Genomic DNA, 25,981 nt, shown 5'->3' with positions numbered 1-25,981 from the left:
TTCTACTGTTTAAAACTAATAAATGAGAGATTTATTTTAAGGGTTTAAAGAGATGTTTAATACAGCACATAATTTGGGCATAATCAGTACTGCACTGAAAAGGAGTGAACAAATGTCAGCAAAAACATCTCAATCAAATCCTTAAAGAATGAGGACTGTTGGTCCAATCATTTCGACTAAAAGTATTGAAATCCTGAGACTGCTGTGACATACACTATATGGACAAAAGTATGTGCACACCCTTTTCAGTCATTTTTACCCACACCCATTGTTTGCTTTGTGCCCCCTTACTACAAAGCATAGACACAGTTTGACAAGTTTCATGTTAAGGAACTCAAACTCAATGACCCAGGTCTTTAAACACAACATACCCTGACCTCACAAAGTCTAAATGATTGAATGAAAGAAAGAAAACAGGTTAGATTAATGCCCATGGTTTTGAAATAGGATGTCCAACAAGTTTATGATCAGGCCTCCACATGCTCTTAGAGTACATGTATGTAAACACTTGATCTCACCATTTATCAAGATAAGAAAGTTATAACAAGATATAAGGTAATTATTCGAAACAAGACTAATAGTGCAGTATGATGGAAGGCGAGTGAGATTCAGGGCCACAGATACGGTTGAAATGATTGCCTAACCCTGACCTCCGCTCACTGTACTTTGAGATCATTTCACTACAGCACCGACCAATCCCATTCAGCCCCATGATCCACACGCACTGGATTCGTCCACTGACAAAAGGGGGGAGTTGTATAATATTTAGATAATACTGTAACAGACCTAAGCTAAGTAAATAATAAAATGTATTTAAAATAAAATGCATAATAATTTTAAATATTTTTTAAATTATGTGTATTGCTAAAACTATTTATTAAATGTGATTATTTAGGAACTGAATAGCAGCGCACCCCTGTATATGAATGGACTGAGCTAGCACTGTGCGTGGAGGCGGTGACGTTGGGATCTCGTGTCGTGCAACCCGCTTGTCAGTGTAATAAGTCTGAAGATAAGTTATCTTAGCTTTTGGACATTTAGCTCGTTCTCTGCCACATTTTCGACTTACAGATTGAAAAAAAAAAAAAAAAAAAAAGACACCGCACGGATTAAGGTATGTTTCACACTGCAGTATTGGCACTTTCTAAAATCTTCGCTTTTTACCTTTTTCGGTCGTTGGACTGACTACTTGAGGAGAGCCCGGCAGAATCCCAAATGCATATATATTATCTAATCAGCTAACCTATAGAGTGTATATAATTCTGATTTTAAGCCTAGATGTAGTGCACTACTTATAGTAAAGGCAGCTGTTTGGAACACAGCCTCTGTCGAGCTGTTATTCGTGTTGTTGAGCTGCTAACCTAGTTTAGCTTGCTGGTACAGTTAAATATAACGTTACCTGTGACAGCTATTCACAATAAATTCCACTTAAAACGTTTAAAATATGTATAGTGTGTAAATAAACTCCATTCAGTTCACAGGGACCATATCATGAGAACACAAAAACGTCAACTTAAACAAATGAATGAGAATCCCCCTTTAAATTCTTCATCTTGGACACTGTTCTGTGTTTGAGCAGGACAGTAACCTGAAACACACGTTAGAACTGGTTTTGGAATGGCAAAAATGAAGCTTTTGGAATAGCTGTTCAAAGGTTCTGACCTGAACTGATTTAACTTTTTGAATCAATTGTGCAAAGAGTCATTAAAGTTCAACAGCAGACACGAGTTGTGCTATAAGTTTGGTGGCAAACCAGCTGATTCAGACAGAATTAAACATCAGGTGTGCAGTGCTGGAACTATTACAAGCTCATGTGGAGAATAGAAACAGCATTAACTAGCATTTATTCAACGACTGGTACTATTGGGACTGAATTCAGAACAAGCTGTTTAGGTTAAGGGAAGGGCCTTGCCCAGGGGGCCAACAGTGGCAGGTTCGAGGTGAAGGGGCTTGAACCAACAACCTTCCGATCCTCAAGCCAGTATCTTAACCGATGAGCTACCACCGGCAGGATTACCAGGATAAAACATTTAATAAAAATGAATGTATTGTTATTAGTTGTAATGGTATTTATAGAGCTAAGGCAGCTTCAATCTGTGCATTGGATGGATGGATGGATGGATGGATGGATGGATGGATGGATGGATGGATGGGATGGGATGGATGGACCCAAAGGAAATGATTGGATTCCAGTTAATCAATAATGTAATCATCCTACTATTTTACATTTACATTTTCTGCATTTAGCAGACACTTTTATCCAAAGCGACTTACATTACAGTTACAGTATACAGTCTGAGCAATTGAGGGTTAAGGGCCGTGCTCAGGGGCCCAACAGCAGCAACCTGGCAATGGTCGGGCTTGAACCAGCGACCTTCCGATTACTAGTCCAGTACCTTAACCACTAGGCTACAGCTTACCCTCTATTATAATGTTTTGTCCCATTATAAAGGTAGAAACTGTATCATATAATAACCCCACTAATGCCCTTAGAAAGAGCTTTAATATACTGACTGCATCTTTATTGCATTCATTATTATCATGATGAGCATTTTCTGCTCACTGTGTTTATTTTCATCGTACTGTTCTACATTAGTTCCACCTTCACCGTGTTAAGCTCCATTTAATCAGTAAAGTTTGAAACCATGTGGATATGAAATTCTGTGATGTGTTTTATATTTAAGTTCGATGCTAAAGATCCCTATTTTGAAATAATGCATGGTTAGAGTACAGAAATTATACTAAGATTCTAATCTTTTTATAGCCAATTGTTGATTTTCTTTAGCTATCATTTAATTTTTGTAAATGTACACATTACACCAACACATTTCCATTTTACTAGTTGCAGCTAGTAAACTAGTACTAGTTTACTAGTAGAAAGTACTAGTACCCCCCCCCCAGAAAGAAAGGATTTATATGCTTTAAATGAAGTCTTTATCAGTTAAATAGTATGGCAAATGAACAAAGAATATGAATGATGTAGTATTTGTTAATACTGCCATGTCACAATTATTCAGCCCCTACATAATTTTACTAATCCTAAAGCCTCATGCTACTCCATATGACTTAAAGTTGAGTTACAGCATGATTAAGCCATTGAGAACTCAATAATGACTGCTAAATGTTGCTTTAGCAGTGATATAAGATAAACAAATGACTTTATGGTCAAACTTCACACTGCACGTCACACTTGATTAAGACGAACAGAAAGGGTGAACTGCAGAAGGAATATAAATAGGCCTGCTGAGTCAAATCAAAACTAGAACTGTTTGCCCATGGACGTTCCAACAAGTGCTGAGGCTGGGGTAGAATAGTAGTGTGCATGGATACTTGTCAGAAGAGCTAAATGTTTTTCATTTAAACTCAAAATTACTTTTATGTATTAAATGTTCTTTCTCTGCTGCTGAGACTACTGAGCTTTTTTGAGTAATTCTTTTTATTTATTCTATAGTCATCACCATAATACCTTTGAAAATGAGGGGTTGTGTATTGCCGATTACAACTGTATGTTCTGCTGCTTTCCTTTATTAAATATGATGTCTGGTTGCAGTGATTAAACTGTCGTTACACTTCTTTATGTTCAGTGTTGTTCATTTAGACACCAGAGAACATCACAGGGTGCCTCTTGGGGACGTTAACAAACATGCCCTGATAACATATGGAACAGTTGCCAGAGATACTAAATCAAACATTTGTTGTCAAGGTGGTGATAAATGATCTTTTACAGTCTTTCCTCTGATTTTATCATTTATAGTCACTACAGAAAAAAAACCCTTTTAAATTGTATAGTAGTTAGTGAATAACAATGATTCTTTAGCACAATAAGGGTAAAAAATAATTAAAATATGTGTGTCTGTCTAACAAAAAGATACTGAGTGTTTTCTGTCATGCTATTTATTGTCATTCTAAAATTGCTTTTCAAAATAATTAAAACCGGCGCTCGGGTGGCACAGGGGTAAATTACGCTTGCCCACTACTGCTGGGGCTCCAGGTTTTAAATCCCCAGCAGTGCGATCAGCCTGCTCTCTTTAGCCTATTTGTTTTTTATTAGTATTTTTTATATATATTTTCTTCTAACCAGAACAACATAATTTTTCAGAGCTCATCACAGACATGGCAGACGAGCAGGCGGAGAAAACGCAACCAGAGCTAAATGAAGAAGAGGCGCTTTTTAGTAACCTGGACATCTTTCTGTTCTCTCTCATCGTGGGATTAATCATATACTGGTTCTTCTTCCGCAAGAAGCCTGAGCCCATTCCCGAATTTCGAAAAATCGAAACCCCGTGAGTACTTATTGACTTACTGATTGTTTTTATATTTATTACATAAAAGCTCTTAATATATTTGTACTGTTTTAAATTTAAAACTGGTTGAAAGGGGTCGTCCTTAAACTGTGGTATGTGGTAGTGATTTAAAATGTCATTTTTACTCTGTAATTTGCACCCATTGAATTTTATATATTTTTATATTAGTCTGTTTATTGTTTATAGACTATGCAGTTCACAGCTTTTTTCTAAAACTTGAATGTATTAGATAAAAGGATCAGGTGCATGAGATAATATTGCAAGCTCTTTACTGTATCAGACACCACCTTTGGAAAGAGAGAATAGATAAGAAGGATGGCTTAACATGTTCCAGCTGTCATGTTCTGTCTGATGCTGCTCTTAACACAGTTTCTAGGTTGCTAGGTTTTAGCATGTGTCAAAAAATGGCAAAAGACCTGGAGGCAAAAGAGCAGGTTGTACTTGCTGCTCATTTAGGCAACTGAGTGTGCATGTATATGTTTTAGAAACATGCATTTATACTTTCTGCATTTAGCAGACGCTTTTATCCAAAGCGACCTACAGCACTGTGACAGTACACAGTCTGAGCTATTACAGTATACAGTCTGAGCTATTAAGGGTTAAGGGCCTCGCTCAAGGGCCCAACGGCAGTGGTGGGGCTTGAACCAGTGACCTTCCGATTATTAATTCAGTACCTTAACCGCTAGGCTATGATATGCTACATATATGGTTGTACTTGGTGCTTCTGGTTTGCACTTGACTTAAAGTCCACTATTCTAAGGTGTACCGGAGTGCATATTTGCAACTACACTATTGATTTGTACTCGCTCTGTGCTAAAGGCCAGAACAACTGAGTGTGCTACCTTACCGAGCCAGATTACACTACTCTTATCTGAGGTACACAGATTGTGTGACATTTTTCTAACTCTTTACTGCAGTCTTTCACACCCATATACAGTGTATCACAAAAGTGAGTACACCCCTCACATTTCTGCAAATATTTCATTATATCTTTTCATGGGACAACACTATAGACATGAAACTTGGATATAACTTAGAGTAGTCAGTGTACAACTTGTATAGCAGTGTAGATTTACTGTCTTCTGAAAATAACTCAACACACAGCCATTAATGTCTAAATAGCTGGCAACATAAGTGAGTACACCCCACAGTGAACATGTCCAAATTGTGCCCAAATGTGTCGTTGTCCCTCCCTGGTGTCATGTGTCAAGGTCCCAGGTGTAAATGGGGAGCCGGGCTGTTAAATTTGGCGTTTTGGGTACAATTCTCTCATACTGGCCACTGGATATTCAACATGGCACCTCATGGCAAAGAACTCTCTGAGGATGTGAGAAATAGAATTGTTGCTCTCCACAAAGATGGCCTGGGCTATAAGAAGATTGCTAACACCCTGAAACTGAGCTACAGCATGGTGACCAAGGTCATACAGCGGTTTTCCAGGACAGGTTCCACTCGGAACAGGCTTCGCCAGGGTCGACCAAAGAAGTTGAGTCCACGTGTTCGGCGTCATATCCAGAGGTTGGCTTTAAAAAATAGACACATGAGTGCTGCCAGCATTGCTGCAGAGGTTGAAGACGTGGGAGGTCAGCCTGTCAGTGCTCAGACCATACGCCGCACACTGCATCAACTCGGTCTGCATGGTCGTCATCCCAGAAGGAAGCTGACGCACAAGAAAGCCCGCAAACAGTTTCCTGAAGACAAGCAGTCCAAGAACATGGATTACTGGAATGCCCTGTGGTCTGACGAGACCAAGATAAACTTGTTTGGCTCAGATGGTGTCCAGCATGTGTGGCGGCGCCCTGGTGAGAAGTACCAAGACAACTGTATCTTGCCTACAGTCAAGCATGGTGGTGGTAGCATCATGGTCTTGGGCTGCATGAGTGTTGCTGGCACTGGGGAGCTGCAGTTCATTGAGGGAAACATGAATTCCAACATGTACTGTGACATTCTGAAACAGAGCATGATCCCCTCCCTTCGAAAACTGGGCCTCATGGCAGTTTTCCAACACGATAACGACCCCAAACACAACCTCCAAGATGACAACTGCCTTGCTGAGGAAGCTGAAGGTAAAGGTGATGGACTAAACCCAATTGAGCACCTGTGGCGCATCCTCAAGTGGAAGGTGGAGGAGTTCAAGGTGTCTAACATCCACCAGCTCCGTGATGTCATCATGGAGGAGTGGAAGAGGATTCCAGTAGCAACCTGTGCAGCTCTGGTGAATTCCATGCCCAGGAGGGTTAAGGCAGTGCTGGATAATAATGGTGGTCACACAAAATATTGACACTTTGGGCACAATTTGGACATGTTCACTGTGGGGTGTACTCACTTATGTTGCCAGCTATTTAGACATTAATGGCTGTGTGTTGAGTTATTTTCAGAAGACAGTAAATCTACACTGCTATACAAGCTGTACACTGACTACTCTAAGTTATATCCAAGTTTCATGTCTATAGTGTTGTCCCATGAAAAGATATAATAAAATATTTGCAGAAATGTGAGGGGTGTACTCACTTTTGTGATACACTGTATGCAGGTGATACAGAGTTCAGAACGCTCTACGTACGTGTGTGTGTGTGTGTGCGCTATAGAATTCAACAACATGCCACTAACTTTAAGTTAATTCAGTGCTTGTGATATAGCCTCTTGTGTATTTGCAGATCTATTTAGCTTCTTTAGCCCACAGGGAAATCTGATTACTCCAAGTTCCGTGTATAATCTTCCTGAAAAGAAAAGATAATCTGATGATCTGCTAAATTGATGGTTTAAAGTTTGTCCAGAGCAACAAAGGTTCTTGAAAATTACCAGGACTTTTGTGAATTTGGGCTTCCCAGATGTGCTTTGCATTGACAAACAAGTATTAACAGTGTTTTTTTTGTACATTTTTCCTAACCTAAAACCTGTTTATTACCCTTTTACTGGTTTGACAGGTGGCTAAAACCTACTTTATGAGCCAAATATTTCAGACATCTTTATAACATGCATCTGAGAAAGCATATCACACAGCCTTGCATTCTGTAAGAAATAATGAAAGATTTTGATGGTACACCAATCCTAACAGTGTGTGCCAGTGAAAAAGGTTACATCTGTGTGCCGTCAATATCAATTGTGAACAGGGAAGTGAATATAGTGCCTTTAAAGTAGACCTGACTATAAGCAGAGCCGACATTTTTGAACGTATGGAATGCACTTGTGGGAGACTGCACGTATGGAAGCAAGCCGAACGTCACGGTTCGCTGCTGTATAAATAAAGTTGGCATAGTTCAGGAGCAGCTAATTTCAAGTGTGCGGGCTGCATGACCGATTGTTAACCCACAGACCTTTACTCGGGTCTGTGTAATACTACTGGTAGTCGGAAAGTCGGAAACACGCCACCACTATCGTCTGTCTTAACCATAGTGGAAACTTCTGTGATCAATAAATCTATCATTTCTATCATTTTAATTGGGTGTCTAGATACAGACATGATTGCTTATGTCTGGGGATTCGGCATCTTGTACATAGTGTGCGACTGCATTGTGCCCATTGATTCTGGGGAAACTGAGCCACCACAACCCTGACCAGGATAAAGCAGGATTAAAAAAGCCCCCAGTAATTATGGATCATGGCAGTTGTTCAAACAAGAACTTTGAGTACTTGTGAAAATGCACACACAGACTTTCCTTTCTCTTTTCCCTGCTTCCTTACTTACTCTCTACAGTGGGGAGGATCTTCACTTCAGCAAAGCTTTTATGAAAAAGAAATCTTGTGTTCTCTTGGATCTCTCCCCTGCTCCCATCATACAGTTTCGATTCTGTATTCTAAACTGTCCTAGTGAATCATCAAGAAAGAGAGTGTATCTGTGTTAAGTCTGTCCGGGGCCCCCGCTTGTTATTTTGTGTCCCAGAACCTCGTTTAAACGTTCCCTGGAGAGCGTGAGAGGAAAGGCCAGCCAGGGCTTTCTCCAAAGGTGGAAAGTTGAGCAGAGAGACAAGCGCTCCATTCTGTTCTTCCTCTTTCTGCTTTTTTTCACCCTCCTTTCTCAGCAAAGAGCGTCTCTAATTTGCTCTCGCTGCGTTCCTGAATGGCGTAGGGCCTGGCTTGTCGAGAGAGACGGCTTTTATGACGGATGAGGTTGCCATGGCAGTCCACGTTTTCCAATCAGAAGCGAGCTGCAGCGAGCACGGGGTGGGCCTAAAAGCCCGAGGCGTTCAGTCATTCTTCCTCTCGCAAATGCAGTAACATTGTCATTACTACAACTGTTGCCGGGGTTACAGAGTTGTTACTATTGAGCTTTTGGTATTTTGTTGGTTTGTTTTTAATTTCATTTATTTTTTTTACTTTAGTTTGAGTGCTGGTCTGCTGCATATTTTATTCGAGATTTGATTTCATTAAACAGCCTTGGTTTCTTTCCCACCAAAACAGCCTTTGTGGTTGCCAGATGTTCCTCACATGGGGCGGATGGGGTGTGCATGTGTGTGAGAATGGAAAGCACGGAGCTCGCTCCTTCCGTCAGTCCTCAGTGACGCAGGAAATGCCTACTGGACAATTGCTTATATCCTCCTGTGCAGTTGAGGTTGTGGAGCTTTTCGCTAGTCATCTGTTCTGGATTTTACTCATGACATCTTTAACAAACTGCGATACTTGAGTCTTTCTTTTGCGAAGGTCTTTTTTTTCTTTTTTTTCGTCCGTTTTTTTTGTTTGATGCTGCCGCAAACTTTTGCTGGGGAAAAGCTGCTATACAAATTAGATGCAATCTCTTGTTATAAGAGTGTGTAGTGCCTTAGTGAGCCGTGGCTATTGGTCGAGTTTCTCTGGTTTTTGGGTTTAACTTGGCTTTCTAAAACTATGGGCTGTGTGTTTTCCTTACCCGAGGAGCAACTGGCTGCTGCCAACAGGTGGGTCTTTAACCTGAAATTGTTTTTGGCTGGCTGAAGCATGATTAATGCTAAACGTATTGGTTAATCCAACAAGCAAATGTAAGTACTGTATGTATACTTTCTTTACATGACACTGTTAATATAAAACACAGTGTTCTGTACGTGGTTTAAAATTGCTGTTAGTCAGTGCAGTCACACACGGCACAGTTATTTTCAGGGTTCACAATGACCATAGTCCAAAGTTAATAGGACACTGAGCATGCTCTGTTATGCAAACCCGCTACACTCCAAACTTCATCCTGTGTCTCTGACAATGAAAAATGCACAGAAAAGAATGGATTGTCTGCTAAAGCAAGGCTTTGTTTCTTCTAGACTTTATAGCTTTGATGTAAATGATCACACATTAACGTCTTTTGCTGAGATTTAAGAAGCTGAGATTAGTTTAGTTGCTAGGAGACAAATGGGATGCTTTTTACTCCATGTGCGTTTCAGGTTACTGAAATTAAATTTATATTACAAGGATATGATTAATTTTATGAAGTATCAGTTAGAGAGTGTGCTAGAATGCTACAGGCAGTAAAATAGTTTTTTTTGTCTGTTTGTGTTTATGCTAGTGCTTTCAGTCTAAACATTTATGAATTGCACTGAGGTCTTTCTGTTTTTTATAATATTGACTAAATACTGGCATTTTACTCCCATGCACAGCTGTCAAAGTGAGGGGATAAAATTAAACTTTCTTTAAGCTGCAAGTCAAAAGATGTACAAGTACAAGGTGTTATACTGCTATTTAGCAAATTTTTTTTTGCTACTAAGCGGCAGTATTCATCTGCAGTTTTTGTGTAAAATGTAGTTTAGTTTAAAGTAATAGCACTTTGCCAACTATCATTTAAAAACATGAGAATATAAAAAACTAGCAAAAATAAGAACTGGGTTCAGGAAACTTGATTGTTTTGTTAATCAAACGGCAAATTAAAGAGAAACTTATTAAAGAGTTAAGAGCTAACTTTCCACCCGCTATGCCTGTGTTATGTTTATAAACACTGAACACTGAAGAAGTATTCTATCACCACAAATGAAAATTATAAATTAAGCTCTTTGCAGTATTATGTATTAATTTTGACCCACTGCTTTTTTTTAAGGTTACAGTAATTTTTCTAAACGATCTGCTTTATTAAAATCCTTGATACATTTTCAATGAGTAATTGTGGCATTATGTTAAACGCTGTTTTGTTCTTAGCAGATGAGATTTACTTCCCCTGTAATATGTCCTGGTACATCAGTTTATCTTTCCGTCAATTATGTTAATTACCCCAGTACTATTTACAGAGAAGCTCATGATGCTCCCACCTCCATACTTTACTACTGTAATCTACAGTAAGTGTGGATCGATGGGTAAAAAATGGAATTATACTGATTCATGCTTTTTTAAATACACTGCACGTGATTGGTCAGTTTGTCGTTCTTGAAATGTTTTGGTAATGAAAGCACAAGCTCTAAGTCATAAGCCATAATTAGGTGTTTTTAATTCTTGTGTAATAATTTTGATACTGATTTAACAGCCTGTAAATGAGCAAGCTGGAGGTGATTTTTAGTGCTGACAATGTTTGAATTGTTTTCTCAAAATTTATTGTGAAGGTTGTTTGTTTAATTTGCCCCTTTTGACTGAATTTAAAGGAGTCTAAGTTGTCCAAGTTCATAAGTTGTTTATTTTTTGCGAATCTAATGATTTTTGCAATCACCTAAAAATCTGTATGTTTTATTTTAGACCCGCGGCAGCAAGAGAAACCAGCTTCATCGAAAAGATGAAGAAAACAGTACGTATATGTACTTTATCATTTTTTTTGCCAAGCCTAGAACTGAAACATCGTGGAATATCATTTAAAATATAATAAAGTTGTTTAGTCTGGAGTTTTGTTATGTCTGTATAGTTCATACACAGCCTGTACAGACACCTCAAATCATGGGGGTCACCTGACATGCTGTATGATAGTGTTATTGTATATGAATAAAGCACCGTTCTAAAACTGAGTTCATGGCGTGTCATAATTTTGTTAGCCTATGCAGTTTGGTCATGGTCACTTGACTAACATTTTATAGAATATGCACTAAATGCTTAGTTAATTACTGTCCACCTTAAATGTGATTAAACACGTAACTTTTCTTTTTCTATAATCACCAGAACAAGAACATTGTCGTGTTCTACGGCTCCCAAACCGGTACTGCTGAAGAGTTTGCCAACCGACTGTCTAAAGATGCCCAGCGCTATGGCATGAAGGGTATGGCAGCAGATCCAGAGGAATATGATTTGGTAATATTTTTGTTCCTTTATTCACAGGTATTCAATGGTATTATAGTGATGTATAGAATTAAAGTAAAATATCCAACAAGAAGTATCAGTAAGCAAAGAGAGAATATTTATTGACGCGGGTAATTTTACATATGAATAAAAAACATTTAGTTCTCTTGACAAATATCCATGTGCACTATTATTCAACCCCCAGCCTCAGTACTTTCCAAAATTTGTCTTTGTTCATTTGCTAAATCATTCAACCTGAAGGATTAGTAATTAATCCTTATTTTATTCTGGTGGTTGTGATTTTTTTTTTACTGCTACTATTTTTTCTATACTGCTGCGACTACCTCTATCGAAGAGATGCCATACGAAATGTCATTGTACCAGTGCATAGTGACGATACAGATTCTATTCTATTCTAAATATTTTTGATTGCACCTGTAGTTTGGCTGTTTTGACCAGATCTTTCAGAAGAGCAGAGTAATGTTGTGAGCTACAGTTTGCTTCCTGTGCACTAATGTCAAGCCAGCCACTGTTTAATGGGATCTTAGGGAAAAAGAAGTTTCTATAAATAGTGTGTAAACATATTGCTGTGCGACATGTTAAGGGTGGATTTTTTTAGTTTGTATTTTCAATTCTTTCTCTCCCCCACATCCTTCTCTTTTTTTCAGAATGAACTGTGTCGGCTGAAAGAGATCAACAACTCCTTGGCCATTTTCTGCATGGCCACGTATGGTGAGGGAGACCCAACAGATAACGCCCAGGACTTCTATGATTTATTACAGGAGGGCGACATGGACCTAGATGGAGTCAATTTCACGGCAAGTTAAATCTTTTGTACTTTCATGTCACTCCATGGGTCGGTCCGAAAATCTAGTGATCTCTTTACATAGACGCATGTACAACATCCTACACTCACTCCTGATAAGAAGACTGTCCGAATTCTTAGATGCCTTAAAATTCTGCCTACTAAGGTGCCTTAATTCGAAGTGACCGTTTAACCATTTTTGGTACACGGAGTTAGATGTTAGCTGGCATGCTAGCAGGTTGTGCCGCCTCAGCCCATTGGTTTGAATGGCCTGTGGAAAACTGTGTTCTCTTAGTAAGAGAAAACTGCGGTGATGCAATCGCCGTAATCGCTGTCTGAAAAGTGAGTCTAAATAACTTGCCTTATAAGTTTGATATCTTATTAGAATCCTCTCTACAATGTGACCTGTTATTTATTTAAGGCTTTTGTTTAAATGTTAAAAACCCATTCTCGATGACTCTTCTATTTTACTCACCCTGCCTGCGGTCAAGTTTACAGTTTACACCCATTTGAAATTTCTGAACCAGCATGAATTGCAAAATGCCATGTCATCCACAGATAAGCTCTCGGTGACCTTTAGTAACAGTTTGTTTTTCTCTTAAGCACACCATTGCTCGGTGACAAGGCAGTGACAGAGAGCGGGTAAAGCAGGGTCATACTTGATTCTAAAATGTTGTCACACTTCTCTTATTTAGTAAGTAACTGATGACCACACAGGAAACCATCTACTGCGTACAAGATTGCAAAATAACTAAACTAAGTACTTTCTTAACAAAAAAAACTGTTGTCTGAAATGTTGGGTATTTGTCAACCTCCTTCATTAAAGGTGTAGAAGTTTGTATGGTTAACTCAAATGTGGTGTAGTGGTCTATTATGCTAGCCCTCATCCAGGTTTGAATCTCAGCTGGTCTACTGACCATCCGGCAGTCTACACAGACATGATTGACTATGGCCGACTGAGTGGGCGGTGGGTGGCCAAAGCGGCCAGTGTTTCCGCTGGACCCGGATTAAACACGATCCTCAACACAATAAAGCGGTTAATGAAAATAAAATCGACATGTACTTAATGTTCCTTCATTGGTGCTCTGGCGGCAGAGTGGTAAAACACGTTATTCCACCACTGCTGAAATCTCATAGTCATTATTAGCTATGTCATTATTAGCCTTGTTCTTAAACATTGCGAAATCTAGAAAACCCCCGCTGACTAAGCAGAATTACTGTACAAGAAGTATGAACATGTATGAATGTGTAGTCACAAGCTAAAATAGAAACCCTGATTTGGAAAGGTCGATTTACTGACAGTTACAAGGCTGGAAGCTCAGTTGTCATGTTTCACATAATGTACAAATAGAAAGGTGGTCATAACACCCTTGCCATTCTTTGAGCATTAATGGCTCTGGTATCTACAAAAGGTTGCAGCGTGTTTCAAATGGAAACCCGGCGATAAAACAGCAGCTGCTGCTTTGTTCCGCATTTCATTTCGCTCCAGCTCTGCATTACACAGCAGATTAAAGATTAAATTAGCATTCAGAGATGAGAGTTGCTCATTGAAGTCGGATTACAAAAGGCTTTGGTTTGGTTGCTGAAAAACCGGCTCTGCTCGTGTTCTTCATGCTGGGAATCTAACTTAAAAACAGTACTTGAGGTGAAATGGCAGAACTCCGTGTTCCTCTTTGCTTGCTGCTCTCTTATGTTTTTTCTTTGCTGCTTCGTTTGCAAATAAGAGTTAAAGTGAAATGTATTAAAGATGCGATTAGGTTCAAGTTGTACTGTTTTTGTTAATACAAACGAAGTGGTGATGTACATGTTAAAGAGATGTGAACGAAGTGAGATTTTCCTATTCGTTAGAAAACTGCATCTGAGAAACGCGTTCCAGTGAGTGCATGGCAGTAAAATAATGATGCTGAACAATCAAACATGAATTACCAAAATTTTGCCATACCGGCTATTAAAGTATGAACTGAATTAGCTGGACACTTTTAAGATTGCTTTTTGTTGTCACGTTGTCATAACTAGCAAAGTAGGGAGGTTTGGGGGACCCACAGAGCTAAAATCATTCTAGTCAGTCAAAGCAACTCTGTCCTGTTGAGATATATTAAGGTATATTCACTACAAATGTTTCCTATTAAGCAGTAGTCACCTAGTTTAGCCAAGGAAGCCAGCTAGATATATGCTACGTTTAGGCTTCTAAGCATTCGAATTTGCTTCCCATGCTAATCTGAAAGGCCCATTGTCCCTCTTCCTTCCATGAAAGGTTACAGACATGCGTCTTGAAACAATACTCTATAAATGCATCCTCTATTGTTTGTACTTTTCCTTTGTATTTGTGCCTTTGTTTTATAATCTGATATTTCTGATTCTGATTGCCATTGTACACAGTTTACAAACCTCAATTCTAAAATAATGGAGATAGTATCTAAAATGTTAATAAAATTCAAAATTCCAGAATTAATGTTTTACCTTCTTCTGTCTTCTATCTGTAAATATAACCAAAATTGATGCACACAGCATGTTTCAAAAGAGCTGGAACAGAAGTGGGTTACTACTGTTATATTACAGTTGATCCTTTAATAATAGTTTAGGGACTAAATACACCTTTGTTGTCTTATTTAGCACTTCATAATGTGCCACCCATCTTTAATGGTAGACTGGTCTGAACTGCAGGCCAGCCAGTGTAGCACACACTAGACAGCATGATAAATATATATACATACATACATAAAGCAGCATGATATACTGTATATATATATATATGTGTGTGTGTGTGTTATTTATATATAACCGATCGGGGTTTTTTGCACCGATTCCGATCTCCTCTCAGGGACATCGGCCGATAGCCGATTCGGGAAGGGGGGGGGGGGGGGGATTAGCAGTAAATAAACGTAAAAAGAGCCTCACAGTAAAGATAAACCGGAGCTGCGTGCGCGTGCGTGTGTGTGTGCGCCTTTAGAAGAGACGCTTTGTTCACAGTATCGCTATAAGTGATTCATTGATTCATGAGTTGATTCGTTTTTATGTGAAGTGTAAGTTTCTCTTCTCAGTTATCTCTCCGTGTTTACTGTTATTAATTAAATGTCGTGGTTTTAAATAAACACCAGCTACTACAGAACATTCTGTGTGACTCTCTTACATTAAAAAGCTTCATTAAACTGCTATTACCACAGATCTGTAACCGAGTCAGACTTGTTCCGTCTAAGGAGCTAAAAGTTTTCTAAAAGTTCAGCAGATGATCCTGAACTAACGAATTTGGTAATGAATAAACTTTTGCCTCGGATTGGCTCTGTAACGTCTTCTGTTCTCATCTACATCACAAGTAAGAACCGCTTACGATTTACCAAAGTGAACCAGGAGTTTATATAACGTGCTGATAGAATCGACTCAGATGTGACCGGGTTGAATTATCTTTTTAAAGTAAATATTACAATCAGCAAAATTACATCGTAAGAGCTTTCACGATGGTTTCTGTACGATTGTTGATGAATGGTGATGTGATGGTTGGTGCTTCGTAGCTCAAAGTCTGGATCAATCCACTGAGCTGTTAACTTAACATGGTCTTTATATATCACACGATCGGATCGGCTACTTTTAGGAAATATCGCCGATAGCATATTTTGATTAAAAATCGGCCGATACCGATTCGTAGCCGATCGATCGTCCCATCTCTTTTATATATATATATATATATATATATATATATATATATATATATATATATATATATATATATATATATACAGGGGTTGGACAATGAAACTGAAACACCTGGTTTTAGACCACAATAATTTATTAGTATGGTGTAGGGCCTCCTTTTGCGGCCAATACAGCGTCAATTCGTCTTGGAAATGACATATACAAGTCCTGCACAGTGGTCAGAGGGATTTTAAGCCATTCTTCTTGCAGGATAGTGGCCAGGTCACTACGTGATGCTGGTGGAGGAAAACGTTTCCTGACTCGCTTCTCCAAAACACCCCAAAGTGGCTCAATAATATTTAGATCTGGTGACTGTGCAGGCCATGGGAGATGTTCAACTTCACTTTCATGTTCATCAAACCAATCTTTCACCAGTCTTGCTGTGTGTATTGGTGCATTGTCATCCTGATACACGGCACCGCCATTGGATGCACATGGTCCTCCAGAATGGTTCGGTAGTCCTTGGCAGTGACGCGCCCATCTAGCACAAGTATTGGGCCAAGGGAATGCCATGATATGGCAGCCCAAACCATCACTGATCCACCCCCATGCTTCACTCTGGGCATGCAACAGTCTGGGTGGTACGCTTCTTTGGGGCTTCTCCACACCGTAACTCTCCCGGATGTGGGGAAAACAGTAAAGGTGGACTCATCAGAGAACAATACATGTTTCACATTGTCCACAGCCCAAGATTTGCGCTCCTTGCACCATTGAAACCGACGTTTGGCATTGGCACGAGTGACCAAAGGTTTGGCTATAGCAGCCCGGCCGTGTATATTGACCCTGTGGAGATCCCGACGGACAGTTCTGGTGGAAACAGGAGAGTTGAGGTGCACATTTAATTCTGCCGTGATTTGGGCAGCCGTGGTTTTATGTTTTTTGGATACAATCCGGGTTAGCACCCGAACATCCCTTTCAGACAGCTTCCTCTTGCGTCCACAGTTAATCCTGTTGGATGTGGTTTGTCTTTCTTGGTGGTATGCTGACATTACCCTGGATACCGTGGCTCTTGATACATCCCAAAGACTTGCTGTCTTGGTCACAGATGCGCCAGCAAGACGTGCACCAACAATTTGTCCTCTTTTGAACTCTGGTATGTCACCCATAATGTTGTGTGCATTGCAATATTTTGAGCAAAACTGTGCTCTTACCCTGCTAATTGAACCTTCACACTCTGCTCTTACTGGTGCAATGTGCAATTAATGAAGATTGGCCACCAGACTGGTCCAATTTAGCCATGAAACCTCCCACACTAAAATGACAGGTGTTTCAGTTTCATTGTCCAACCCCTGTAGATACTAACTGCCTAATAAAATGTTCTGTTCTAATCTGGCTGTGCTGAGATACATTTAAAGGCTTATCAAAGGCCATCTCAACACCAGCAGCAGTTGTGCAGTGTTCTTGCACACATGAAGTCTTTTACTTGCTACATCACACACAAACACACACACACACACACACACTAGTTTAAAAAGAAAATCAAAATTGATTTACCAGTTGATAAAAACCGGTAAGTGAAGATCTAGCTGGAAGGGTTTTTGTCTTAAGTTTTGCTGTTTTTTTCTTTAGTTACTGTTATGAATGACCTTTTGAATGTCTTATCAACTTGTTTAATCTACTGGGCAGTCGTAGCACAAGTAGTAGAGTTGTCAGAATATGATAGCACTATGACACTGCAACATTTCTGTGCTGTTTCTCTTATTACGGAGAAATTAAAGCCGTTTCCTATTTGTACCATTTCATGCCTTATCAAAGTGTTTTCCCTTTGTAGGTGTTTGCACTTGGCAATAAAACATATGAGCATTACAATGCCATGGGAAAGTATGTGGACAAGAGGCTGTTGGAGCTGGGTGCCCAAAGGATCTTTGATCTCGGACAGGGAGACGATGACGGCAAGTAAGTTAAAATTGTTAAACTTGGCCTAGTCTTATGTTCCTCTATTATATAAACATGGTATTAAAACTGATCACTTTGATTGTATTTCATTGTTTAACACCTTCCCTCCCCCCAATAGCCTTGAAGAGGACTTTGTTTCATGGAGAGAGCAGTTCTGGCCTGCTGTGTGTGAGCATTTCGGAGTTGAAGCTACTGGAGAAGATTTCAGGTATATATCTACAGCTTCCTGAAATTAAAGAATCAGAGTATTTGTATATATGTAATGCGCACACACACACACACACACACACACAATTTTTTCTACTGAAAGTATTGGTCTAATTTTATTACTTTTTTTTACCCTTAGCATTCGTCAGTATGAGCTGAAGGTCCATGAGGACCTGAACATGAATAAGATCTACACAGGAGAACTGGGACGCTTGAAAAGCTTTGAGAACCAGAAACCGTATGTAATGCATAATCTTTCTTTTCATTTATACTTTACGTTTTTATACTGTACTGTTGCCCTCATGGTTCCCTTCACAACGAGAAAATACACAATAGCTATAGATACCTGTCATTATAAGGTAAAGTAATGCAGAACATGAAGATGTCTTGCATTCTGTCGAGTACAGGTATTGGAGCAGTGTTCATTTTGGCGTCATGTTATTGTTAGTCTAAATGTAGCTGATTTAAACCTTCTGTCATTTTAATGAGAATAAAAGAGGTTTGGGTATTAAAATGTGCTCTTGCGCAGAACAGCACTCTCAGTCCTAAATTCATGAGAATATACAGACTCTTGTTTATTTCCCTAACAAATATTACTGTTCAGAATTTTTACATATACTTTTCTCCACAAAGCAGACGCTTTATCCAAAGAGACTTAGTATAGTTACCAAATACAATCCAAGCAATTGATTAAGGGCCTTGCATAGGACCTTAAAATAGCAGTTTGGTGGTGGTGGGGCTTGAAGCAGCGACCTTCCATTAAAAAGCAAATGTTAGCTGCTTTTTTTATTATTACCACATCAAACACCGTAGGACACCAGTACCTAGCTCTGCATATTCATTGATGTAATTTACTCATGTGTAACCATTTAAATTATGGTTTTTAAAAACATTTTTCATTACCACCTGCAGCTGGAACATATTTATTTGGACCATTGAAGTCATTTAAAGATAGCCATCAATAATTCAGGATGCCCTGCATTATTCATAGAGGAAATGCTGTTCCAGGACAGTTTAGTTTGCTGTTTTCTCACACCTTTAATATCCTTTAAAGTTACGTTATTCAGGAAATGTCTATTACATGGTAACAAATCCAGGAAGTATTTCCTCAGTGAGCCTTTCTTACAGTTCTGTATGCATTATTGTGTATATATTACAATATATACACAATACTGCATTGTATTAGAAGCCCAAAAATTCCCAAATGATTGTTCTCAAAAACATGGTTGACTTAAGGCAGAAAAGTAAACAAGATGCAGTTGTTTCTGATAAAGACACATTTCTGTAGATAGATAGATAGATAGATAGATAGATAGATAGATAGATAGATAGATAGATAGATAGATAGATAGATAGATAGATAGATAGATAGATAGATAGATAGATACTTTATTGATCCCGAAGAAAATTAGAGAATTTCATGTAGTGCACATGTTTCTGTTTTCTCTTTATGAGTGTATCTTTAGTTTGAGTTTTTTATTTTTTATTATTTTCTGCTTCTGTGTGCTTGGTGGCACAACATTTAAATATATAAATAAATAAATATATAAATATATACTGCTGCTGAGATCTGTGGTTTGAATCTCAGAGGTGCTATCAACTGATCGGGTGTATACACAGACACTATTGACTGTGTATTGGGGAGGGATGTTGGCGAACAGCCTAGCCATTGGGAGGTGCCAGTCCCAAGCCTAGAAAATAACAAGGAGGGTTGCACCAGAAAGGGCATTTGGCTTAAAAACTCCCAAATTGGGTATGCACGCCAGAATTATTCATTGTGGTGACCCGAAATACAGAAGCAGCTGCTTTTCTTTAGAATATTCATGTGAAAGCAATTAATAGGTAACACACAATACTGAACTTTTCTTTTAGGCCTTTTGATGCTAAAAATCCCTTCCTGGCCCCTGTCACTGTTAACCGCAAGCTCAACAAAGGAGGAGATCGACATTTGATGCACTTGGAGCTGGATATCACAGGGTCAAAGATCAGGTAAAAAACTTTTCTACTACTAATTACTGTACTTTAAATTGCAGCAACCAGTCTTGAGCTCAAGTAATAGAATTTAGTTTGATGTAGAAAAGCATGTGTTGAATTAGAGCTTGATCTAAGGGTACTTTAGTTTAGAAACAGATGAAAATACAGTTCAGATTACAGTTTCTAATCTGATGTCATGAATCAGTATCCTAATTATATGTGGATTACTGATTATTTTCAAAGTGGACTTGGTATTTTAAAAATGTCAGTAGACCGAGTGTGAAAGAGTTGTATCATCAATAGGAATCTTTTTTGGGTGCCACAGGTATGGGAATTGGAAATAACTAGATGCCTTTGGGGAGTTGGCTTGATTTATTACATGTTTTATTACACCATGTGATGTAATTGTCTTATCAGACTGTGCTTTAATATAGAGCAAAGGAAAGGCAAACACTTTTTTGATTACCTGTTCTGATAAGGCAGGCAGCTGATCATACAGCCCATGTGTGATAACAGTTGATGTGCTCTTAATTGGAATTAGGATTGTACTAAATGTTTCCTTGCTTACCCAACCAGGTACGAGTCAGGAGACCACGTGGCCGTGTATCCCACCAATGACTCCAGCATTGTGAACAGACTCGGGGAGATCCTTGGCGTGGACCTTGATACAGTTATCACGCTCAACAACCTTGACGGTATGACCTTGACATTGAGCAGTACGACTCATTTGTTTGTTCAAATGTCTCTAAGCGGTGTGACTAACCGTAGTGCCAAGGTCACACCAGGGCTTCACGGGGCTAAGTGACATATAGTGTTCTTATTTTTGGGGCTTTTTTGTTGCATTTTGATGAAAATGTTCCTTATATTTGATTAATATGGGGGTTCTGCGGCACCTGGAAACAATGGGTGCTGTACAAGCTATAAATCCATCACAAGGCATGGCACATGGATTTACTTTTATTTCCTCCCACCTAGGGGGGCAATTCTAAGGAGTCTTCCACCTTCAGCTTGTTTTTCTTTGTCAGACAGTGACAGTAAGTGAGGAGTGAACCAAGATCCCTAGGACCCATGTTGCATTGCGACACCCACTTTACCAGATACGGCGTCACGAAGCTCTGATTAGTTTGTCCATTTTTTGGGATAGAAATTGTGTATTTCCTGTGTAAGGGAACAATTCCACCAAAAGTTTAATAGTTTAATTAGGATGTATTTTAGTTGAGTCGCATTTGAAAATATGTAAGTGAATCTTTTGTTCTTGGCATCTCTAGAAACTGCCTACTTTTAATTTGCTTTAGACTTGATGTCCTTACAAACATCACTGGTCATCACTTTCTTATCAGCCAGTTATTTATTAATTATTTCAAAGGTTTTACCAGCTTTTAGACCTCTCAAATTTTGCACTCACAAAATGTAACTTATCTTCGTCTTTTTAAGAGATTTCTCATATTACAATTGGTTGGGGAAATAAGATCTCAGTTATATGTATTGCAGTCTCTACTAACATAATTAATAACATTCAAAATACTGTTATTATGTAGGCTTGTCGTATCCTAATAATGTTGTGTGGGGATTTAATTTTTCAGAGGAATCCAATAAGAAACACCCATTCCCATGCCCCACCACCTACCGCACAGCCCTCACACACTACCTGGACATCACAAACTCGCCGCGAACCAACGTCCTGTACGAGCTTGCACAGTACGCCTCAGACCCCAAGGAGCAGGAAAACATGCGCAAGATGGCTTCCTCGTCCCCCGAGGGAAAAGTACGTACCAGTACCTTATGACTGAGTAGAAACATGTATTGAACCTGTTGTTCTGTTGTTGTTATTTAATATAGTCTTAGTCTTAAATTGAAACACTTGCATTCACGTGATACACGGCTGGCTGTGCCGTTGTTTCCTATGGAGTGATGCAGTAAAGCTTACCCTTACCGATGCACTTTCAAGCGGCCGCAGACTTGACGCATTGACTCCTGGTTTTACAGCTTGACATTACGATCAAAGTTCAGTCTAAATAAACTTTGACACTGTTTGCTGCTGAGCTTTTTAAAGCCTTACCAAAAGTTTAAATGAGGTACTCTGAAGTGAAGCACTGACATTCCAGAGAGAAACTGATTCTCGATGTTTTGGAAATGCCTAAAGTGTTTAACATAACATTGTGAGGAAAATACGTAAACTGTGAAACCAGGAGACTGGTTCTGCATTTATTAATCGTGGAATTGCTTGTCGTTACTTGGTAGCTCTTTAATAAGATTCAGTATGGACCTTGATTGAAATTAAAAATTAAAAAATTAAAAAATCAGTTTTGCTGCTTATCATTTAATTTATTTAAAAATGCTTTTTGGTCTAGAATTTATCCTCAGTCAAGATCTGAACTGTGGTCAACCGTTGAGAGTTAAGAATTATTTTGCATTTTTGGGTCTTTTTTCTACCAGGCACTGTACCAGAGCTGGGTCTTAGACTCTTCCCGGAACATTCTGGCTATCTTGGATGACTTACCGTCTTTACGGCCACCCATCGACCATCTCTGTGAGCTTCTACCTCGTTTACAGGCTCGATATTACTCGATCGCGTCCTCCTCCAAGGTGCTTACTTATCTCACATACTTTTAAATCAAGCGTTATGCTGCATTGTGCTAAACGGCGCCCTCCTGTGACAGGTGCATCCCAACGGTATCCATATCTGCGCCGTAGTGGTGGAGTACGGGACGAAGACGGGCCGCATCAACAAAGGTGTCGCCACCAACTGGCTCAAATCCAAAGTGGTTACTGACAACGGACACAAGGCCACCGTGCCCATGTACATTCGCAAGTCCCAGTTCAGGTTGCCCTTTAAGGCCAGCAACCCGGTCATCATGATTGGGCCTGGCACAGGCATTGCACCTTTCATGGGCTTCATTCAGGAACGCACCTGGCTTAAGGAGCAAGGTAAAGACTGTTTGTGTGTAAGGTGATGTTGTGTAGAGGCAATAATGAATAAGCACTGTTATTAAACAGCTTGGACAGAAAGACATTCTGATTTCCCTTTAATACAACATGCATAATGAAAAAAAAAAAGTTGCCCTAAACTGGCATTTTAAATTTACCTGTTTATTTATTTATTTGTTTATTTAATTTTAGGTAAGGACGTTGGAGAGACTGTGTTGTATTTTGGCTGCCGGCACAAGGCTGAAGACTTTTTGTACCAAGAAGAGCTGGAAGCCTATGAGAAGACAGGAACATTGACACAGCTCAATGTGGCTTTCTCCAGGGACCAGGAGCATAAGGTACCACAGGTTTCAGTTTTCACTCTTCGTTTCAGTCTAGGCTATTAAAGTCTCAGGGTGGTCAGGTGGACACTGGAGAAAGTAGGGGTGAAGAAATCCTATAAAGTCAACCTGCAATTCTGATGTTAATTTGTACTTCTATAGATCTTCAGAATCTGGTTAGTTTTAAGTGTCTGAATTATTCATTTAAGCTTAAAAAGCCTTCTGAAAGAAGTTTCTGCAATTACTGATGCGAGTTGGGCGAAGACTACTCTCTAATGCCACATAAACACTTGTTTATGCTGTATAAATGGTATTGTGGGTTGTAGATCTCAGAATATTTTTTTAACCTTTTTTTTAATCTCTTGAGGCTTATTTCTAGTCATCTTCAGGGCAATTTTTCACCAGTCAATAACCACATGGATAAATAGTCATTGCTATGAATACAGTGTATTTTAAAACATGTCATGTTCGCATCTACAGCTATTTACACGAGAGACGTTTCTAGGAAACACTTTTAAACAATGAAAACAATCCTAGAAACGAGACATGATGCATTAGCAAGGTTAACAGTTTGATTTAGCAAGGCCACCCAGTCATAACATTGTTGAAAATTATTAACAACATAAAAAATGATCCATGTTTATAGTTTTAAAATGTTACACCAAGTTAAGTGCACCTGCAGGTGCAAGGCTCAGGATTTTCTGGTTATCCTAGTGTGTTTATAAACAATTATAAAGTGCCTCATGTTAGCTTAGTGCAACAGGCTATTTAGCAGCGACATTCAGCTTGATTTAAGACATGTTTGGTAAACTGGCCCCTTCTGACTAACATAGAACTTAAACATTCTACGCTAAGGAATTTTGGAAACCGTGCTTCTTTTTTATAATGCATTTTAGTTATTTTATTCATTTATTTTTGTTCCCAAACAGGTTTATGTGCAGCAGCTCCTGAAGAAAAACAAGGAAGCTGTTTGGAGGCAAATCCATACAGACAATGCTCACATCTACATCTGCGGGTGAGTCACCATGAAAAGCATTGAAAGGTTAAACTTAGTTTCTGGTGTTGTTTCTGTAAGTGCATTGGCCCATATCCACTTGCATAAGACACATTTAGATTTATACTAACTTTAAAATAATCACAGTGACGCCATAACAATAGAAAAGCTTCAAGTTAGCCAAGCAGGAGACATGTCTGCAAACTGAAGGGATTTAAAATGAAACAGCTATGTACTGTGAATGCCAATTATCTAATCTTAACGTAGTTAAATGTGTTATTCCCCCAGGGACGCACGTAACATGGCAAGGGACGTCCAAACCACTTTCTATGAAATAGCAGAAGAATTGGGTGGCATGACTCGCACCCAAGCTACAGATTACATCAAGAAGCTGATGACCAAGGGGCGCTATTCACAGGACGTCTGGAGTTAAGGAGCCTCCCAAAGTTTGTTCGTCTGTGGGATATTTTGGGAGGACTGTTGTCGTTTTTAAACTTAGAAACGGAAAAAGGGACAGATGTTTAGTGCCTGAATGAAGTGGCTTTCGTGTGTCTAAAATTTGTCTAGGTTTAACATCATAGCTGGTGGTGTCAAAACGTATTAAGCCAAATATTCAACTGTCTTACATGTTATAAGTTCTTCTTGATGTAAAGCCTCACAAAATGCAGTTAGGATTTTTTTATTTTTTTTTCTAATTTTAGCAAACGTTGATGATGATGATGTCAAATGTGTCTAATGTGAAAATGAACTCATATCGGGACGTATTATGATAGCGGAGGGCTACTGAATGTAGCCTTTAGTCTTATGCATAGTACTTTATGACTTTGTATTTAAAATCAAGTTTATGCTAACAGAAAGTATCATTGAAGAAGCATGTTGATGCAGTGTGAAATGTAATAGATTTGCCTCTTCAGACCCTGTAATCAGCTAATAATAGGCACTGAAAACCGAGGCCCAATTAGTTTAACCTATGCACTTAATGCTGTTTGTACTGTAGCCTACATAAGGATAGTATACGCTTTACTTTATTCAGTATGTAACAATAAAATTCAGGGCATCCATTACGGTTGATATGTTTCTCGTTTGAAGCCTCATCATGTACATTCCAGTTTTCTGGTGTTTTTTCCTCACATGCAGTACACAAGAAAAGCATTTACACTTTAAATCTACCCTGTTGGACAATGTGATTACGGTTTTGTGTCTTCTTTTTATTCAACTCATCAGAATTTGCAACGTTTTTAACTGCCGTATTTTTTCCAACTTAATGTTAATGTATCAGTACATGCAGAAAATGTGTTGTGTGTGTGTGTGTGTGTGTACACAACTGAATCGTGTACAGTTAAAACTAAGAAATTTTCAGAACAGTTTATAGAGTTTTAAAATGACAAATGACCAGCAAATATGTAATACTTTACCTGTTGAAAGAAATGATGCAGAGCTTTCACAATCATTTAAATTTTACTGTCGGCCTTTGAGCTTTTATTTACACGTCAACTTGTGCCTTATGAAAAACGTATATTATTATCATGTCATTATTAATGGAATTTGCAGTTTAGCTTTTCTGATGAATGAATTTTTGAAAGAGACTTTGTGGATGGGAAATGGTACTGTTGCTGTTACTTATTTTGTCAGCATTATACAGTTTTATGCAATTAATGTTTCCTATATTACTGCTATTAGACATGTTAAATAAAACTGAAATTTAATCACA

At 38.8% G+C, this 25,981-nt stretch overlaps 1 protein-coding gene across 2 annotated transcripts; it reads left to right on the top strand.

Moving 5' to 3' along the window:
• Window positions 1-1,006: 1,006 nt before the first annotated feature.
• porb (P450 (cytochrome) oxidoreductase b) lies at window positions 1,007-25,981 on the top strand. 2 transcript variants are annotated; one of them, XM_062987733.1, is made up of 16 exons: window positions 1,007-1,114; window positions 4,100-4,283; window positions 10,926-10,974; window positions 11,340-11,468; window positions 12,125-12,274; window positions 17,723-17,847; window positions 17,966-18,055; window positions 18,194-18,292; window positions 19,927-20,043; window positions 20,605-20,723; window positions 21,612-21,793; window positions 22,465-22,614; window positions 22,689-22,956; window positions 23,149-23,294; window positions 24,206-24,291; window positions 24,559-25,981. In XM_062987733.1, the coding sequence occupies exons 2-16, from the start codon at window positions 4,114-4,116 to the stop codon at window positions 24,701-24,703; spliced, it is 2,025 nt and encodes a 674-aa protein (XP_062843803.1). In that variant the 5' UTR covers window positions 1,007-1,114; window positions 4,100-4,113; the 3' UTR covers window positions 24,704-25,981. The 2 variants fall into 2 exon arrangements, with proteins under 2 accessions (XP_062843803.1, XP_062843804.1); XM_062987734.1 differs by lacking the exons at window positions 1,007-1,114; window positions 4,100-4,283 and adding an exon at window positions 8,993-9,178.

The sequence above is a fragment of the Trichomycterus rosablanca genome, chromosome 25, assembly GCF_030014385.1.
Source record: "Trichomycterus rosablanca isolate fTriRos1 chromosome 25, fTriRos1.hap1, whole genome shotgun sequence".
NCBI lineage: Eukaryota > Metazoa > Chordata > Actinopteri > Siluriformes > Trichomycteridae > Trichomycterus > Trichomycterus rosablanca.
This window is presented reverse-complemented; position numbering and strand designations above follow the sequence as displayed.

Bases quoted from the DNA above. Each gene is read 5' to 3' on its own strand.
- porb (XM_062987733.1), top strand. From the start codon at position 4,114: ATGGCAGACGAGCAGGCGGAGAAAACGCAACCAGAGCTAAATGAAGAA. The intron at 11,469-12,124 runs GTAATATTTTTG...TCTTTTTTTCAG, and splicing joins ATCCAGAGGAATATGATTTG to AATGAACTGTGTCGGCTGAA. The intron at 18,056-18,193 runs GTATATATCTAC...TTTTACCCTTAG, and splicing joins GCTACTGGAGAAGATTTCAG to CATTCGTCAGTATGAGCTGA.